Raw genomic sequence first — 20,766 nt, 5'->3', positions numbered from 1 at the left:
GTTTCCAATAAATTACATATCTATTTTCTCATAAGCATGTTAAAATATTTATTGCATTAAGTGGCAATATCGCCTTGTTTCCGTAATTTGAATTCCGGTTGAAAATTTTCAAATTTCCATTGCAGTTTGTGTGCGATAAGTTCGATTACGATTTCCTAAATAATTAAAGAACTTTGCTTATTCAAACGGACCACCGCTGCCTTCTTACTAATTCACCCCGGGCTTTGTTATTTGTTTTGCACGCGATAAGGAACTGATAAAATATTTGGACAAAATGTCTCATGTTATCTTGGTTGTGCGATTGATGGTAAATGACATTTATATTTTTATAAAAATAATATCGATAGTACTCATTAAAATCGTACATAATATTTACTTAGTCACCGCGATGGCGAAATCTGCTCATTTAAATAGTCTTTTTTAAAATACGTGTGGGAATCTGCATACCTTAAAATTATGCGATATTCATTTTTGATTTTAAACTATGAAAAATCTGTTGGTAGACAAGATTGTCGTTATTACGTCATCTTGGTTTACTTTACTTATTTTAGTTTGCCTATTGAATAAACACATATCAGAGCTGTATCTCTAAGGGACAAATTCCCTTGCATTTGTATTGTGTTATGAATACATGGCATCATTTATTATTTATTATATTTTAATAAATTATTGTATTATTTTCAGGACCATTACATTATGTCCCTAAAGCAACTAGTTATAGATGGAAATCCTGGCAGGACAAAAGGTTTCAAGTTTGAATTAAAGTTCTCGATAAAACTCTTAACAGAGGACAAGAATATACATAAAAACTTGCGGTACACATATACATAAGCACTTTGAGAGCTGTTATAAATTATATATTGGTGCTTTATGTAGAACTACATTTCCCACTTTGAATCTAGGTAAGATGTTTTCCACATGTTGCGCCAAGAAATTTACAGGTTGAACTGATTCAGATACTTATATATTATATATCTCCTTAAAAGTGCTTAGACTAGATGTTGTACCCTTAAATATATCACACTGACGGCATACGATATATCACACTGATATATCAAATGCATAATGAATTCGCTGTAAATTCGCGGCGGGCGTGCAGCGAACAAGCCGTGGGTGCGTAGCGTTCACGCAGCGGGCTCACAGTTGGCTACGCATTTTGGACAGTTAGTAATAGAGTGAATTCAGATGAGGAAACATTTCTATTAGCTTTGTTAATTGGAAAAAGTAACTAAAAATTGGGATATTGCCGTGGTTACATGACACCGTATTAAATATGTATGTAAGTTGGGACTAAAAGTACAGGCGACAGCACAACAGCAGCCTGAGTGCTTACTAATATAATTTTATTTAATTTTTTATAATGTGTGTATAATATATGTAAGCTAAGCGAATTTGGCACACGGACAAAGTTGCAATAATATAAGATAGGCTGGGTGCTTTTTATCCCTGGATAGTATTTTTAATTCTGAATCTGAATATAAAATAGACAGTGCTATGCATCGATACTGTTATTTAGGCATTTTTCTAGCGGGAAGGGCTTTTAACGTGCGTGACACTACGAGAAAATCTTCTCTAAAGATCTCGGCTTTCACTTTTCTGTCCGTTCATGTCTCTCATATCGAATTATGTTACAGAACATTATACACCGGATATTCATTTCATGAAAACATGGATTTAATGGCCGAAAGAAGCACATATCTCACCGGTAATGCTATATACATATATTACTTAAAGTTGTGAAAATGTTTACTTAAACTTTTTAAAATTTAGGATGTTAATTTTGACAAATCACACTAATGATGAGGCTAAGGTATAATCGTTATTGAACGTATTCGATTATCGATTACCATTTTTATAAAACTTGATATCGATAGTTGCATAATTATTTGGTATGTTCAGATGATATAAATATTTTTTATTGAATTATCTATTATTGGTAAGCCATTTCCATTTATGTTTTTTTTAAACCCTACACCACTTGCAGTTATCATTGTGTTAACTATTTAAATCGTGAAAACATTAGATATATTAATTATAGATTTTTTTTACCAATAAATGTGATAAATTACAAACAACTCGAATATTTGCAAAAATAATATAATTAAATCTAAATGCAAATTTTTATATTATCGATTTATTTTATTTCAATGGCGATTTGCGATAGTTCGTGATTGTTCATTATGATAATGAGTGGTACTTCAAAATAAAATATGATATTACCTGTAGTAAATTTTACCGAAAAAAAATACGAAACTTCATGTGAAGGAGCTGTCAAAATTACCATCCTATATTTGATAACGTATAGTTACTAATTAGAATTGGGTAGGACATGACATGAAAAAGAGTTTGTAAGAGTAACCTCATTTTAACATTGAGCCGGTACAATATCCTACTTCAAATTAGGCGAGGCGTACTGAGGCGAGGCGCTTTAATGTGCGCCTTACAGTATTTTGTAATGATAACACTCAAAATACTTTCCTCTGACTCGCGACTCGAAACGCAGTACCATAATATTCATTGTAAAATAACGTCCTATTGTAATTGTCTACCTCTCTGTCCTCGTCCTATAGTTAACCACGGAGAATGAGTAACGCGACTGCCGCGACATAAAGTTTAAAGTAGTACAATATATAATTTTGAGCCACTCTTCCTTTTTGACGTTATGTACGGGACAAATGTACCGCTTCTTATATGTCCTACTCAACAAGTTACTTTTCCTTGCTCGAACAGTAATATTCATTAATGTTTTATTTTTCAGATATTACTAAAGTATTTTCGGACCATATCTACTGCCTTACAAGTAGGTCCCGAAGACACGCGGTATACAATACTCAAATTGGTTTATTCCAAAAAAATATAAAACATTTACGAAAGCGAAGGGAAGACGATTTTCACCAGAGGAAAAAAAATTGTCATTGTCTTTATTAAAAAAAAACGTCCTAAATAATATTTTACTCTACCATCATCAAGAACTGTAAAACGAGTACTAAGCCAAATTAATATAATCGCAGGAATAAATCCTATAATTTTCCACTGTTGGAAATAAAGGAAAAAGATTGTTTTTGCTCTGGTCTTTTGTCTGTGTCATATGATCCATACAAAGATACAAGAGTTTGCTTCACATTAAAAATGCTCTTTTTCTAACTACGCTTTGGTTTTATAATAAAAGGCATAAAAAATATTTTAATCAGCCAATAGCATATTATTTCACAAATGGACTTAATAAGATAGAGCTAAAAATATTAATACGAACTGTCTTGGAAGATGCCATTGATGCTGGGCTTAACGTAATCAACACAACATGCGACCAGGCACCCGTTAATGTCGGTCCCATAACAGAGTTGGTTAAAGAAAGATGTAACTAAAGCTGTATATTTACGGAAAGGAAAAGACTGGTAACATGACATAATACGCGTTAAAGGACAAATAACAACCCCGTTTATGAGCTGTTGCGGCTGAACATTTAACGGCAAGAGCAGAATTCCAGCAGAATGTCGTCAGTTAGTAGATTTCACACTTTTACTTAACAATTTATTTAATTCATTGAACGGGTGTAGCGATTTTTATTTATTGTAAACTATTATTTATTAGTTTATTATTATTTATACAGATATTTTTTTATCTTTCACGTTCATATTTAAATGGTAAAAGGTGCTGCCCTTGATGTCCCATCTTAAAAATAGAATATGTATCTACAAAAATGATTAGCAGTCTCATAAGATTTTTACTGATATATCCTTCATGGACAACACCTTCAGCGTAAAATTAACATTTCAAAATGTTAACGTGCCTTAAACAAAATATCATTTCTTAATTTTTCTACTCTGAGTACGATTATGTATTTTTCATATTTTTGAATACTTAATTTCAAAGAAACAAAAAATAAAAATCCGAAATTCTTGATGACGTCACACATACAGTTGAATAAAGTTGTTCCTTGGTCCACCTTTCTTTTATTAAAAACTAAGACATCGTCATTTATCAATGTCAAAAGATAATATTATTATGCCGGCGCCACAGATAACAAAAAATATTTTGAACTCATGTGTGGCACGGGAATTTTCGTATTTGTGCAAAGTTTGTTTAAATGTTTACGTATTATCTTGTCATTCGGTATCGATTTTACGACCACACATCAAGCGTTCAAAGTTATCGAGTTGCTTGAATGAGAACTGATTATATATGGAAACCTAAAAGTAAAAGCCATAAAATTTTAATTTGGTCAGTGTCTGTAATAGAATACAAATACGCAAATACCCGTGCCAAACATGAGTTCAAACAAGTGTTCTAATATTTGTCTGTGTGTGGCACCGGCAAAGACGTTTTATAGCATCATGACTGTACATATAATTACAAATTGGCTCGATGAAGGAATACATACTTATCTGCTTTTAGTTATACAGGTGTCAAATTAACGAAGGACCAGCTATACCAGGTTGATAGAGGATTAATTTATATATATATATATATATATATTTATACAGATATTTTTTTATCTTTCACGTTCATATTTAAATGGTAAAAGGTGCTGCCCTTGCTGTCCCATCTTAAAATAGAATATGTATCTACAAAAATGATTAGCAGTCTCCTAAGATTGATTTCTTGTGACTACAGTGTTTACGGTCCCTTACTAAAAGATCCTTTAAATTACCATAAGGGCAAACGACTTTGATTTGAGTTTAAAATAGATAAATTATCAAGTCCAAGTGTGATTCTTTTACTGATGTATCCTTCATGGACAAAAGCTTCAGCGTAAAATTAACATTTCAAAATGTTAACGTGCCTTAAAAAAATACCATATTTCTTAATACTACTCTGAGTACGATTATGTATTTTTATATATATATATATATAACCCTTCTGTGTCGCCTAATAATATTGCATCGTTCAGAAAATATTCAATCGTTCCTGCGTCGACCTGCTTGCTTTAGTTGATGTTTTGTTAATGTAACCGGTACGTACATTTCTGCAGCAATTCGCATTACTTCCTTTATATTTTATGTAACAATTATCATTTTGTATACGACTTATTTATGATTTCGTTATTTGATCATAATGCTCATTTTTGTATTTATTGTATGTTGTAATTTAACCACCACGTAACCCATAATTAATAGTTAAGTGATGGCAATTTAAAGATAATATCATGTACACAAGTGCGAAATTATTTTGCTTTTATCGCGTAAATTGTTCGAATCTCTCCTTTTTTTTAGTACATACTCTATTTAGATCATATACCCACTGTTATGGTATATATCTAATATGTATTAACAATTTGTATCGCATTCGCATTTCGCTGTTGATTACTACCTGGTTTCATAGACCTGTTTTAAATCAGTCCTTATTATAATTATTTAATCTTTCTTATTTAACAAATTGTTAAATTAATCTGTTTGATATCTACATAAAATATTTTTTATATTATTATCATAAGTAAAACAACCTTCGCATGACGAAGAAAGTATATTTTAATGAATGCTAATCTTTATAGTTCCTTTTTCTATGGATAATGGTATAATGATCATTGTAAACTTGATGTTAATTTCTTTTCCAGTGAACATTTTCAATTTTTAAAAGTAGCGTGACTTATTTGTGAAATAATTTTGTTTGGCTTAGAATAAGTTTGTTCTTGTTAATATTAGTTTCACTTGTTTGTGTAGAAAGATAATGCTAGAATCCGAATTTCCTTTTTGATGAAGACAAAGATAAATAATATGGCTATCTAGTATGTTTCAGAGTTAATTGCTGTTCTAGATTTGTAAATTTTTATGTATTTCTATATTGAATCGTATATTATTAGGCAATTTTATAAAAATAATAAATTCTCTTTTATTTGAACATTGATACTTGATATTTATTTGATGATACGATGAATGAATGATTATCGAAATACAAAAGAATTCATATATTTTTATAAAGTTAAATCAATTGTTATAAAAATATAGTTTGACAATTGAGAATGTTTTAGCATATTATAAATATCAATGTTAATTATTATTCGTCACAGTATGTATTTTTAGACATAAAATAATTTTAAGTATATTTTATTATTTAGTATTTCGGAATTTTACAGTGTATTACAGTTTATTTTAAAGTAGTATCGTTTACTTTTCCATTGAATATAATTAATAACTAAGATCAAATTATCAGCGCTTACATAGCTTAATAGAGGTGTAATACTTTGTAAATCTAATATTGAATGTGAATATCATTAGTACTTACTATAAGCATTTTGTACACAAAATGTTATAGCAAAAATAAAATAAAAATAATATTTTCAATATGATGTTTGTCTGATTAACGATCTTATTCTTAGATCTTATTACTATCGAATTATTATGTATTGATAATGATAGAAGTACACTGTAAATAAGATGTCAGAAATATTATACTACGACGGCATAGCAAATGCAGATCTGCTTCTAAGTATTTTAATACTTGGATTGCCGTCTTCTGCACTTTTAAAACCGTTTGCAAAATAATAAAACACAATAAACCTGAATCGTGAAACGCAACGAAAATCGCGAACGCCCTCTACCTCACAAGTATGAAGCAGCCGTAATGTCGATTGGCACAAAAACCCAACGAGTAGGCTCTCTATTTCCATATATATTATAATTCTCTTTGCGGTGACTAATAAACAACGGAATAACGAAGACACATCATAACGAAATTTATATAAATAAAATATGCTAGGTAAACTAGTTAATAAATGAACAAATGTATTGTTTATTTATTAAACTTTGTTTAATTTTAATAAGTCACCGACTCCAAAATGGGTAAAATAATATAAATAACATATATTAGTTCAACATCGAAGCAAATAAATGTGTTTCTTACCGTCGTCAGGCGCCTTGCTCTCATTTTGTTTGTTCTTCCCGATGCGCACGATGACCACCAGCAGTAGCACGATGAGAAGGAACCCTACCCCGGCTCCCAGCATCCACGATAGCTCCAGGCCGGCCAAGCTGAAGCCAAAAATTACGGTCAATATATGTATGCAAGAAATTTCTTTGCCGAAATAAAAATTTCGCTGTGCATTTTTGCGAAGTAAAAAGTATTGATATAGGAAAGAGAAAGTTTGCAGTCATTTTTGACCTTTACAGTACTCAAACCTCTAATGGGCCTCTAGAGTAATGTGATCCTTATTAGCAACAGGATCGATTGGCATAAAAAATCTATGCGTGGATTGCCCATCATCTTGGTGACTATATTTTTTTCGAAATCTATGAATGTAGGTCTTAATATCTTAAAAAAATATGTTCAGACTCCTGAGGAAGTGTTCTTGCAGTTATAGCAATTAAAGTAGCTGACTTTACTGCCCCATATCAAAAATCCACCCTGTATATCTCGTTCATCTAAGTTTAAGCTTATCCGTGAAATTATTAATCATCAAACATTACAATTAACAGTCAATCTTTCAGATATAAAGATGTTTCAAAATACAGTGCAAATCTGGGCAGTATGAGACTTGCATTCAGTGTCTCTGAGCGATAGCGGTATTACTACTGTTTGTGGGTAGTATCTCAAGACAGGTTTACTTCTAAACTACCTCCGAGAACAACTAACTTGATTCTAAAGTCGCAAAGCAGAATGAAGAGTATTGGTAAGATGAAGACTTTTCAGGGCAACTTACCTGGTCGAAGAAGCATCTTTTGTTGGGTTGAAAAAGCAAGGCTGTCCACTGGCACACCAACAACTGCCTTCAGTGCAGTTACTGGAACATAGACTGCAGTCCATGCTGTAAATAAACGATATACCCTTTAAAATAATCGCTCAGTGCATCAACATGCGCTTATAAGTACACTAACTTCTACGAATGAATTAATTGTTTAAGGTATAAAAAACAAGCTTTAGCTTATAATGGCCGAAAAATCTACCGGATTCTTTTTTGTTTCATTTATTTATATCAGGAGGTTGCTGGAAAAACTGCTCCTTGTTTCTTGTCTTCCTTCTATCCTGTTATGGAATGTTGCTGATTAGACGACAGAGGTTATTATAATACTATACCATACTATAATTATATAACACATCACCATGGGGAAAGAGTTAAAATCCAGCGACGGTTACAACAGTAAGGAAAAGTACTTACGGATCAATAACATGGCATGTGCCGTTCAGCAGCATATGTCCAGGGTCGCAGTCACAGTTCCCATATAGATCACAGGCACCGTGCTCGCAAGGACCGACGCATTCTTTGTAGCACACATTAGGGGTTGTCAAATTCTTTATGTAGCCGTCAAGGCAAGTGCAAGTTTCAGGGAGCGTGCATCGGCTATTGACGCAGCCAGCCGAGCAGACCGGCGTGCAAACCCCCTGCCCGTCGTTGTACCCTGCGTGACACACGCACTCGTTAGGAGCAACGCAGTCACCGTTCGCGCAGCCAGCCGAACAGACCGGTGTGCAAGCTCCCTGGGTGAGGTTGTACCCTGCGTGACACACACATTCGTCAGGAGCGACGCAATCTCCATTTGCACAGCCAGCCGAGCAGACGGGCATGCAAACTCCCTGCGTGCTGTTGTACCCCGCATGACAAACGCACACATCAGGATCGACGCCAATCACCGTTCACGCAACCAGCCGAGCAGACCGGCATGCAAGCCCCCTGCGTACGATTGTACCCCAAGTGACACACGCACTCGTCAGGAGCGACGCAGTCGCCGTTCACGCAGCCAGCCATGCAGACTGGTGTGCAAACCTCCTGCGTGCGGTTGTATCCCGCGTGACACACGCACTCTTCAGGTGCGACGCAGTCACCGTTCACGCAGCCATCCATGCAGACTGGCGTGCAAACCGCCTGCGTGCGGTTGTATCCCGCGTGACACACGCACTCTTCAGGTGCGACGCAGTCACCGTTCACGCAGCCATCCATGCAGACTGGCGTGCAAACCGCCTGCGTGCGGTTGTATCCCGCGTGACACACGCACTCTTCAGGTGCGACGCAGTCACCGTTCACGCAGCCAACCGAGCAAATCGGCGTGCATGCCCCCTGCGTGCCGTTGTACCCCGCGTGACAGACACACACATCAGGAGCGACACAGTCACCATTAACGCATTTCTCGCAGTGCGGCTTGCACTCGTGTCTCACCTCCGTGGACTCATAATTTGGAAAACATTTGCATTGCCCTGGTGCGACGCATGAAGAGTTAACGCACTCTGGTTCACAAATCGGACTACAAGTATATTGGTCGTTTAAACTAATGGTGTAGCCGTCAAAACATGTGCATTCTTCGGGTTGCGAACATAAGCCATTCACACAAGTGCGACTGCACTTCGGCTCGCATCGGCCGTGCACCATCTCGTATCCATGATAACATTGGCATTTGTTAGGTTCTATACAATCTCCATTGTCGCATTGGTCGCATCTAGGTTTGCATGTCCAGTTATTTCCTGTCGTTTCGTACCCGTTATGGCAAGAGCACGTATTTGGAGAAACACAGGAAGCATTCACACATTTCGGGTCGCAAATTGGCAAACAATTAAATTGATTATGGGGGTCTAAGTCGTAACCTACATTACACCGACATTTGTTAGGTTCTATACACGTTCCGTTAGCGCATGGTCTTTCACACACTGGTTCACATACACCGCCACGTATCTCATACCCTTCATGGCATTTACAATTACCAGGAGCTACGCAGTCCCCATGGTTACAATTTGCACAAACTGGTGCACATTTCCATGGATTTATTTTAGTAAAACCTTCATGGCAGGAGCAGGAGTTGGGTTCGATGCAATCAGCGTTCTCGCAAGAGGGCGTGCACACCGGGCCGCATGTGTGGTTGTCTATAACTGTGTATCCCATTTTGCATTCGCATACTTCTGGCGCGGAGCAAAATCCGTTAATGCATCTTTCGCACTTGGGCTTGCATTCTATGGGATCGTTGAAGTAGCCAGGCGGACAGCGCGGTGCGCAGTGGGTTGTGTTGATAGCCAGGAATCCTTCGCGGCAGGTGCAAGTATCGGTTTCTGTGCAGTCGCTGTTGGGGCCACAGACCGGTGCGCAAACAGGCTGGACACACGCGCCGTTCCGCAACCTCAGCGGCGGCTCGCAGTGACAATTACCAGGACTTAAACACGTGCCGTTGAGACAACCTGAGCCGCAAATCGGCCGGCAGATGTCCTTTCCACTATTGTACACCCAACCGCTGTCACATTTGAACGTCTTCTGTTGATATGTTATTGTCTGCAATTTAAATGTGTAACTCATATTAATGAGATCCGAATGTGATTGGGCAGGGTAATAAACATTACGTGACTAACACATCAATGTGTTTTTTAATTGACCAGTTCAATGTCAAACATATTATTTTAATTGTTATACATGATTTGTTTGCCGAATTCAGTGATTATAATTATTGTAAGTGAACTAGCTTTTGCTCGCGGCATCGTCTATGTTTGAGTGTCGTGGAAACTACTCCGGGAATAGAAAGATGTAAGGGTGTTTTCTAGGGTAAAAACTGGCCTGTATGTTAATTTTATACCAAATTTTCTGCAACATTGAGCGGTTTATGTGATCTTAAAAAAACTTCCAAACATACATTCAAAAACTAAGAACACTCAGAATCAGAATCCTTCGAGATAAGAATACAGTATTCCCCATTTGGTGTCTCTTATCATACACTCACGCCATATATTCCCAATGTGGTAGGCACGGACGCATATAATGGATCAACTTTTAGCCGTTTGTATACCGTCCCATGATATGATAGGGTGCGAACTAATCTACTATATTGAGCACAAATTCCAGACTCCGGACTAATACTGACAAGGAAAAATATCATTTTACCCAACCAAGGAATCGAACTCGATAACCTCAGTGCGGTGGTCGTACCGGCCACGTAATGAAACCAATCGAGTCTGTTAAATATATCATAAAGAAATATTTGTAAATAATTGATATATAACTTATGTTTTAATTTAATAAATTGTTCCATCTTCCTTCTTACTACCTAGTACCTATATATGTATAACTGCGAAAGTTTGTGAAGATTTATGTATGTTTGTTAGAAGTAAACACCGAAACAGCTCAACTCATTTAGATGAAATTTGGCACAGACATAGACCGTGTCCTAGATTAACACACAAGCTAGCTTTATACCTGGTTACTTTCTCCCGTAGGAACATATTTTTATTTGATATTTTGAGCAGATGACGGTGCCGCTGTTCGGATAACGCTATAAAATGCACACACACACAACATCACGCATTTATCCCCGAAGGAGTATGCAGAGGCGCAACCAAAGCACCCACTTTTCGCCAAGTGTGTTCCGTCCCATGATGTGATAGGGGGCGAGCCTATCGCCATATCGGGCACAAATTCCGGACTGATAATGAGTAGATAAACCCAAATATCACTTTGTCCGACCCGGTATTCGAACCCAGGACCCCAGAGCGCTGTCGTACCGCGCATGCAGTACAACTACGCCACCGAGACAGTCTCAATCAGGCTATGAAATGCAACAGTGATTTAAGCTCTTTTGTAGCGGTAAAGATATCTCACCCGAGCAAATGCGAACAACGCAATAGTTAAAAATAATATAAATTGTACTTACACTTCTTAATATGCATGGCGGTTTCTTCTTACATTCCCTCCATGTGTAAGCCTTTCTGGTTATAACTCTAGGTTTTCTGAAAAAGAACATAAGGTTGATAATTAATATGAATATTATTTATTGGTGGCAGGATAAGTTTTATTTTCGCCCGGAGAGCGACCATCGTTCACAAGATGTTAAAATCCGCCATAGTGACACACGTGTGTCGCGTTCCGGGGTCAGTCAGTGTATATCCGATTCTAACAGGCCGGCATAATTGTGCCAACTGCCGAGGAGTAATTATCTGTCATCAGTCGACATTCTATTCTCTAATCTTCCAATCTTATTAATCTTCCAATTCTAATCTTCCCTTCTTAGTAGGTACAGTCAGCCACAAAAGCAGCTGAACGAATTTGAAGAATTAAAACTCTCCGACATTACCTTAATATCCTTTTTTCTGAAGTTAAAACAAAGTAAAGTTGTATCAAAATAAGTGTTGAAATTTTAATTTTTTATAGATACTTTTATGGCTGACTGTACATAGTAAATCTACTTTTACTAGATCGTAGATCCTTCATTATTCTAGTCAATTCTCGGTGAGTATAATAATAATAATAATAATAATAATAATAATTTAACTTTATTGCAACAAAAAGAACACAGAAATAATAACATTACGAAGTACATAAACAGTAATTGGCATATCTGAGTTTAAGCATTTCAATTATTGTCAGGGGTCCCCAAACTAGGCTATGCCTGTATCTTGGGATACCTATAATGAAAGTCAAAAACTCATGAGTAGCCGATAATGCAAATTACAGACAAATTAAAACAGTTATTCTAAAAAAATTATAATAATAATAAACAAACTAAAATCTACAAACTCTTTTATATAACAAAGAAGAAAGAATAAAAAAATAAGTATCTCTATACAAACTTGGCAAACATAGGTACTTGGGTAATTATACAAATTCGAAATTTAAATGAAAAGAATGCATGAAGTTTCAAATAAGAAAGATACAAAAAAAAAATAATAATAACATAATAATAATAACTTTCATTGGTATTTAAATGCCATGCCAGCCATGGTTGCCAAAGAAAAGAAATAACCAAAGGGAAACAAAAAATTTTTTAGATAAAATGAGATCAATTTATATAAATTAAGTAAGTAAGTGAGTGGTGCCCCGCATCGGGGGCAGCAGCGGTATAACCAATGTCTATTTCTACCCTCAAGCTTTGTCCAAATAAGTCGTTTGTTGAATAAAAAAAAAATTCACGTCGAATTGATAACCTCCTCCTCCTTTTTTTGAAGTCGGTTAAAAACATAACCTAACCATAACCTCCTAAAAGTGCTTAGGCCTAAGCCACTGATAATTTAAAAATATATCTATGGTCATGTAGTTTGTTGTTAAGCTTATTAATTACTCAGATGTTTCAAGCAGTTTTCTCTCTATTTTGATAACGATAAACATTTTTAATGAATAAGTCAAGTTTCACGAGACAGCATCAGACTGTTTCTGATAAACTATTTCTATTTTAATTTTAATAACTAGTGATTCAAAATTAACGGTGAAGAAAAAATGCAAATACAGAACATATACGTCACAGCTGTTAAACGGATAAAAAAGCCACTGAAATATTAAGTAATTATTTGAAAATCACAAAATTTAAAAATAAAAACGTCATTGAAATCTTTGATTATTATTTAAAAAATCTCATTACTAACACAAAATTAGATAAATTTTAAAAAATCCTTACGTTATATAAACCGCGATGGCACCTCTATCACCATCTCTGAGCGCTTCACAGTCCAATAAAACACAAAACAGGAATATACACGACACACTCACTTTAATTAACACCATTTTGAGTCCATACACACTCAAGTCTCACATAAAATTAGCAGAACGTACAGCTCTGTTTGATAATGCTATCGACACTTCCCCACGCAAATTTGTCATCGTTTGTCACAATGCGACCGCGAATGGGAAGCGAGGCCTACTCTATACCCCCGCATGTACAGCGTGATTCAAAAAGGATCATGGCGCTTACAGTTTGCCGACAGAAATGTTACTCCCGGTAGGCGCTTGAGAACAATGACATTTTGCATATCGTCAATGGTTTTATAGACGTCCGGTGCGTCGTAAATAACATACTGACGCGCGTGACAAGGGAATACTTAATATTAAATATCTACCCGGCCGCGATAAATCAGTGTTCGGACGTACGCCGGTCGGAAATCATTTTATCATTAGGTAAAACTTTATTAACTGTATTCATCTGTAAATGGTTGTTAAAAAGGTTCAAATTGCTACGGATTTTGTTCACGCATAAACAATACTGGCTGATAATATTACAAACCGTCAGTTCATTGCAAATAAACGCTGTTATAATTTTTTAAAAGATGACCCGTTCTTGCAAGGAAGATTTCTAACTACTTGACCTTAATATTCACTCGAATCATATTCTCATCTCTATTCAGGTCGCAGATCTAAGTAACAATATATAAAAAATATATGAAATCAAATGGGAAGTTGGAAACACCCGCGCGTTCCAAAAGTCGTTCATATTTGGAATGCATTTTATTGAATATTATATTCTTATTTCATAACCTTGTAACCCTAATCTATAATAGAAAAATACCGCCTAAAAATACCTACATATTACAATAAATATAATAATATTTTATACTTTGTCCATCAATATTAAATAATCAAATACCTATGTATTGAATATTTCTAACATAATAACACAGTAATTGATCGATTAAGGGGGGAAAACCAATAATTCTTTACATTAATACAAAAATAATTTCAAGACTATATAAATTATCCTGTATTATTTTTAATGTATTATAATACATATATTGTTAGTTACCAATTATAATATAATGGATTATCAGCCCTGTATTATATACTGTCCCATTGTTGGGCACGGGCTTCCTATACTACAAAGAGGGATTAGGTCTTATCCACCACGCTGGCCCAGTGCAGATTGGTAGACCACACATCCTCGAAAATTCCTATAGAGAATTTCTCAGGTATACAGGTTTTTTCACGATGTTTTCCTTCACCGTTAAAGCAAGCCATAATTCACAAAGAATACACGCATATTTTTTTAGAAAAGTCAGAGGTGTGCGGCCTTGGGATTTGAACCTGCGGGCATTCGTCTCGGCAGACCGTTCCACAACCAACTAGGCTATCGCCGCTTTTTGAGACCAATTAAGTAGAGAATAAAAGGCCTTACAAACGTTATTTGTCAGCTTACCTTTGCAACCTCTCGCACGGGTATTATAAATATAAAAATAACGTGTGCTGCCAGAAGACTTCATCAAGAGTTCCTAACGCATTTTTAAATGTGAATGGAATGAAGAATAAAATCTGTGGTGTTCTCATATTTTCTAAAATTTATTTAGCGTAATTATTGACTTTTAATTATCGATACCTAATTAAAATTTATAAACAATAAAACATAATCCGCTGTTCTATATTCAGCACAATAATAAAGTACTGTGACAGGTAAACTGTTACCTACTAACCTGTTTATTACAAGAATAATCTTACGTGAAGTCACATTTTCTGCATGCAATGCAAACCGCATCAAAGAATATCCTTCCTATACGTATATCGGTTCCCATGTGAAAATTATAATTACAATCACTGCCAATTAAGCTAGCGAAACACCATTTCTAAAATATCAACCTATATACGTAGGTTATTAAAATTAATTAACGATTTCATACAAAACAGAGATTAGCACGCGGTGATTGCATGATGAAAAATAATAAATGACTATGACTAAACATGAATCATAATAAAACATTTCATATATAATTAGCTTCTGTATCATTAAGTTAAATGTTCGTTTAGTTCTAATTATGACTTATGTTAATTGTTCGGATTATTGTCGGAATAAGTCTTAAAATCAATGATGAGCAATACTTCATGTATGTGTGCTGAAGTTTGAAATAAAGAACGTTTATTGTTTCTATAAATAACCTGAGACAGGACTTTATAAAAAAAATATAATTATATAATGACATCAACCTTGTATTATATACTGTCCCACAGCTGGACACGGACCTCCTCTGCTACAGAGAGAGGTTAAGGTTTAGTCCACCACGCTGGGTTAGTGCGAATTGGCGGACTTGACACCCTCAAAATTCTTATAGAAAACTTCGCAGGTATGTCGGTTTTTTCTCATAGTTAAAGCACGTGGTAATCCACAAAGAATACATACATAAGTTTTAGAAAAGTCACAGGTGTCCTAGCGTTTTGAACCTGCGGACATTCGTCTCGGCAGTCCGTTCCAATCCCAAATAGCTAGTCGTCGCTTAATAAAAAATATTTACATAAGTCAACTAACACTACTAGATTAATACACTGGAAATTGCAATATTGACAATTAGACAATTTATGTTTAAACAAAATAATGATTATTTATTTATATATTCAACGAATTTCATTTGCGTGGTTTAATTTACGTTTTGTAGATACGCGGGAGCACGCTCGCCAGCGTTCGTTAGTCGTACCGCGTCATACGTTAGTCCACTCAGTATTGTAATTGTGTAACTGATGGCCGATGAATACTTATGAATTAACCACTTCTGAACTCTTAACAACCTTTCTTGCAACCTTTTGAGAGCCATGTGGGAACATTAGAGATATATCCCAATATCAGAATTGAAAAAAACAAACATAATCTCAACATTACATAGATATCTATGAACAGTAACTCCAAATTAAACGTTCGCCCATCAGCGCGTTGGCTGTGGCTTTCTCATAGAGGTACCTAGTCGTCTTCTGTATCTGTCCCTATGGCAGCCTTAACAAGCAAATTGATACCCTGAATGACAACCCACACAATGCCAGGGAAGCACGTGTTGGAAACTTTCAAAAGCTTCCGCATATTACTCTACTTCTTGAAAATGTTTATATTTGATGTTTGTTACAAATAAACGTAGAAACAACTAAACGGATTTAAACAAAATGTATCACATTGGATCATATCCTGATTTATATACAGGCTGCTTTTTATCCCGGTCATTTGCTCCTATGGGAAATATTTCAATTTTATAATCTGTTTAAATTAACAACGCGTTCGTAAAGATAACGCTGTGGGTTGCTCTAGTGTTTTATGGACTTGTAGCGTAAAAAGCAGTTTACGTGAACGAATCCGCGAGTAATAACCAGTTCATTTCATTCGTAAGATGTGATGATGTTACTTAAACATAGAATAACGTAAATCGCTAGTTACTATTTTGCTTTCAATGAGGAAACTATGTAGATAAGTTCATAAAGCCGGGAATGCAATATATACCGCAGAATGCGTGTTATAATGGGAATATTCCGACCCGCAACAGGAAAACACTGGCTTATTAATATAAAAAATGATAAGCTATTTATTTCCCTACCAGTTTGCTTTATAATTGTATTAACTGAAGCCAAGCGTTATCTAGTATCCATTAGTATGTAACCGTGTTGACGGGTAAAATGTTCGAAAGAAAAATACAATATAATATAGGTACTGTGCATAAATGCAGTCTGTAAATCAATATAATAATAATTAAATTTTACATAAATTACGAAAGTAAGCCGGCAGAAATTAGGTTTTATGGACTCCCCTGGAATGTAAGCAGAGAACGAAAGAATTGCGCTCGGGAACATTGTAAAACTAACAGCCGGTTTGGTGTCCGAACGGCACTTAGAATGACTAATGAAAATAAGTTATTTTATGGTTTGCTTGTTTATGCTGAGTCCACCTGTCTTAGCCTCGACTGAGCCGTGGGTAAAGGAAACAATTAATATCCAAGTATTACTGGTTTTATATTTTTCTAAATTTTGCTTACGGCTCCGCCTCCGTTAAAATTCATTTCTGGATATAAAAGTAGCCTTCAGGAATAATGTAGCTTCAAACTAGTGTTTTCTTTTTCATAATTTTCATTTGTATAATATTTTTATTTTTAAATTTCAATATAATGTGTAAATGTTTGTATTATGCCTAGTAAATAAATAAAACAAAATTAATCTAACGCCATTTACTCGTAGCTACTCTGATCATTTTTCTGTGTTCCACCAGTCCGACATAATTATGTCGACTGGCGAGCGATAATCATCTCACTCGATATTCTATCAGAACGCCACTCCACATCCTCAGGTGCGGTAATCATTATGGCGTATATAAAAACATAACGTTATCTAAAGGTCATTGACCTGTTATTTTTTTTATACGGTCATTGCAAAGTGACGCCTGTGTACCTGATGGTAAGTGGAGTGGGGTCCAATAGAATGTCGTCTGACCAGAAAAGATTAACCCACGGTAGTCGAAACAATTATGCCGGCCTGTTGGTACCGGATATACACAGGCTGATCCCGAAACGGTACACACTTACGTGGGCCATTATGCTGGGTATTAAAACTTTGTGTACGGTGGTCGCTATCCGGGCGAATATAAAATATCCTATCACCAGCAAAGTATTATTATGATTTTAGTATATTAGTAACTTTTGTCACATTAGCACAGAATTGTAATGTTAAGAGTGAGATCACGTAAAGTATAAGGCTTCACTGACTAACTTAAAACCGGAAGTTATCTACAATTTCCGGTTTAGTGGCGCAAGCTTACTGTGATTAAACTATTATTTTTGCATTGCCGATCGAGCTATAGAACACGTGACCGCGTTTGATATCATCGCACGTCCTGCGAGCGTCCGTTCGGCCCTTCGATAATTCGCATCCATATTACAAAGGGCTTTAATTACAATACAATATTTGCCGCTTTTATCAAAAGCTAGTTTTTGCTTATGGCTCCGCTCGCGTGGATAAACAGGATGAAAGCGAATATTAAATTAAAATATTTATTTCAGAGAACTAGCAGACATAGTTCTAAAAGTTAATAGGTTGCGAATATTAAATTAAAATATTTAAGTGTGAAGAGCTGAGGTGATCGACATAGCTCTGAAAGTTAGTAGGTTGAAGTGGCTATGGGCTGGCCACATATGTCACTGAACTGATAACCGCTGGAGTAAGCGTGTTCTGGAGTGGAGACCGCGTCTTGACAAACGTAGCGTGGGACGCCCTCCGGCCAGATGGCGGGACGACTTACACAAGAGGGCCGGCAGCGACTGGATGCAAAAAGTAGCAGACCGGCTCTGTAGCGTACTTTGGGAGAGGCCTATGTCCAGCAGTGGAGTGCAAGGGACTGATGATGATATGTTTGAGGATTTGGTTAACAAAACGGCATGCATTTTGCATATAAAGAGCTTTGTCATGAACAGATGTCCAGCAGTGGATTGCAACGGACTGATGATGATATGTTTGAGGAGTTGGTTAACAAACGGCAAGCATTTTGTATTTAGAGGACTGAGGTTTGAACAGTTGTGTTATGTAAAAACAATGAGTCTGCTATTAGTGATAACCATCTTATTGACTAATTGATGTTTGATGAGGTTGTGGATTGACTTCCTGGGTCCCACTCCTCTTATCATGAAGTGCACTGGAGTCACTTTGCAGTGTCGATATCATAAAATTAGAGTCGTTTTCCTCACTATTTCCAATTGACGTTCCTAAAAATCATCATGCTTCGGTGACATAATTGTATTGCATTTGTGAACAATTCCCTTGCTGAGGTCTTGGGTTTGATTCCCCAGTGAAATGTTGAGATTTTACTGATAATTAGAAATCTGGAATTGTACTTAATATTAGCAATAGGGCACCCATCACATTGATCTTATATCCAATGAAATGTTGAATTACACATCTGCCCTCCAGTGAAATGAGAAATAACCGGAATATTATTAATGTGATAAGTCGAAATGTCGGTGCTGTACTTGCGCTTCTGCCTAGCCCTTCATGAGTGAAAGATGTGAGAATATGTGTGTGTATGTGCGCGTGTGCGTGTGTGTGGGTTAAAATAATATCAAGAATAAAAAAATAATAGTATATACAAAAACATTGTTTAGTTTTGAGTACTCTGGAATAGTGATAAAAGGTCGATAGGGACAACAGTGCGTACATTGAATAAATAACGCAGTTTCTCTTATCTAAGTGACTATTTTTAGGCAATTATTTAAACAGCGAAATGTTTACAATAATCAAACTTTGTTTGTTGTTTCGTATTCACATAATCTAAAGTTATATACACTTATAAACATCAGTAGCTCAAGAGGAATCATAAATTTCGCAAAATAGGACAGGTATTAGGGAGGGCGGTTTGTTGTTTGAATCAACGAGGACTCCTTGAAAAAATATTAGGCCGGATTTTAGCCACGGCGGATAATCTTAACGGAGATCTGCCAGGTACGCAAGAGATATTATACTGCACAAATGTATGCGCAATATACAGGTGCACTCTCTGTTCCTTCATCCTTATAGTCAGATCAAGACTTCTATGGAAGATAGTGGCAAACACTCTGCAGGTTGTCAATTTAATTTCTTCAATAGCATCCCTAACTTAAACTTAAGTTAGTCATAAATCTATATATTTTTATAAGTACACGACCGTTTGTTTCTTAAATAGACAAATGAAAAGGAGGTAAAGTTGCGAAAAAAAACCTTTTTACATTCGCACCCGCAAACATTAGTCATTATTTTATAGTGCCTTATGCACGCTACATCTTGACGCAAAGCTCGATGTGATCTATGAAGTAATTGGCTTAATCACCGAAATACTTATTGTATTGAATTTTAAAGGTTTTCGCTATTATATATTTTTATGTCAAGACACTTTGCTGGTGGTAGGATATATTTTATATCCACTTGAATAGCGACCACTGCACACAAGGTGTTAAAACCCGTTATATGACCCACGTAAGTATGTAGTGTTCCGGAATCAGCCTGTGTAAATCCGGTTGCAACAGGCCTGCATAATTATGTCGACTGCCGAGGGGTAATCAATTCACGTCACTCAACATTTTATTGGACTCCACTTACCATCAGGTGCAGTGGGGTCACTTAGCCACGAATAAAAAAAGGCACTAAAAGATCCTATAGCTACAAATTGTATGCAGTATTTAGCTCATGTATTATTTTCTAAGAACACTACATTGCAAGGCAACACAGCTACATTATGTATAAGTCTCTATATCATTGTAGATTCTGCCAAAAAAAATCTGTCTACGACGGCTCCTTTTGCACCAATCCGTGTACTAATAAATGGCTTGTAATTCCTACTTAATTGATTGTCTTTTGTTTAAGATAATTCCGTATTCATATCAGATGTCGCGTATTAGTAC

At 35.8% G+C, this 20,766-nt stretch overlaps 1 protein-coding gene across 1 annotated transcript in view; it reads right to left on the bottom strand.

Annotated features, from left to right (window-relative positions):
• Positions 1-6,840: 6,840 nt before the first annotated feature.
• The window catches only part of LOC115446290 (multiple epidermal growth factor-like domains protein 11), a gene marked incomplete at its 3' end in the record, with an annotated part of 36,843 nt that continues 22,917 nt past the window's right edge, over positions 6,841-20,766 (bottom strand). Inside the window, 5 exon segments of the mRNA XM_037440676.1 lie at positions 6,841-6,968; positions 7,637-7,741; positions 8,093-8,562; positions 8,564-10,186; positions 11,556-11,631. Of these exon segments, the coding sequence (XP_037296573.1) occupies positions 6,841-6,968; positions 7,637-7,741; positions 8,093-8,562; positions 8,564-10,186; positions 11,556-11,631 (2,402 nt within the window).

The sequence above is a fragment of the Manduca sexta genome, chromosome 20 (genome assembly GCF_014839805.1).
Source record: "Manduca sexta isolate Smith_Timp_Sample1 chromosome 20, JHU_Msex_v1.0, whole genome shotgun sequence".
In the NCBI taxonomy this organism is placed as follows: Eukaryota; Metazoa; Arthropoda; class Insecta; order Lepidoptera; family Sphingidae; genus Manduca; species Manduca sexta.
This window is presented reverse-complemented; position numbering and strand designations above follow the sequence as displayed.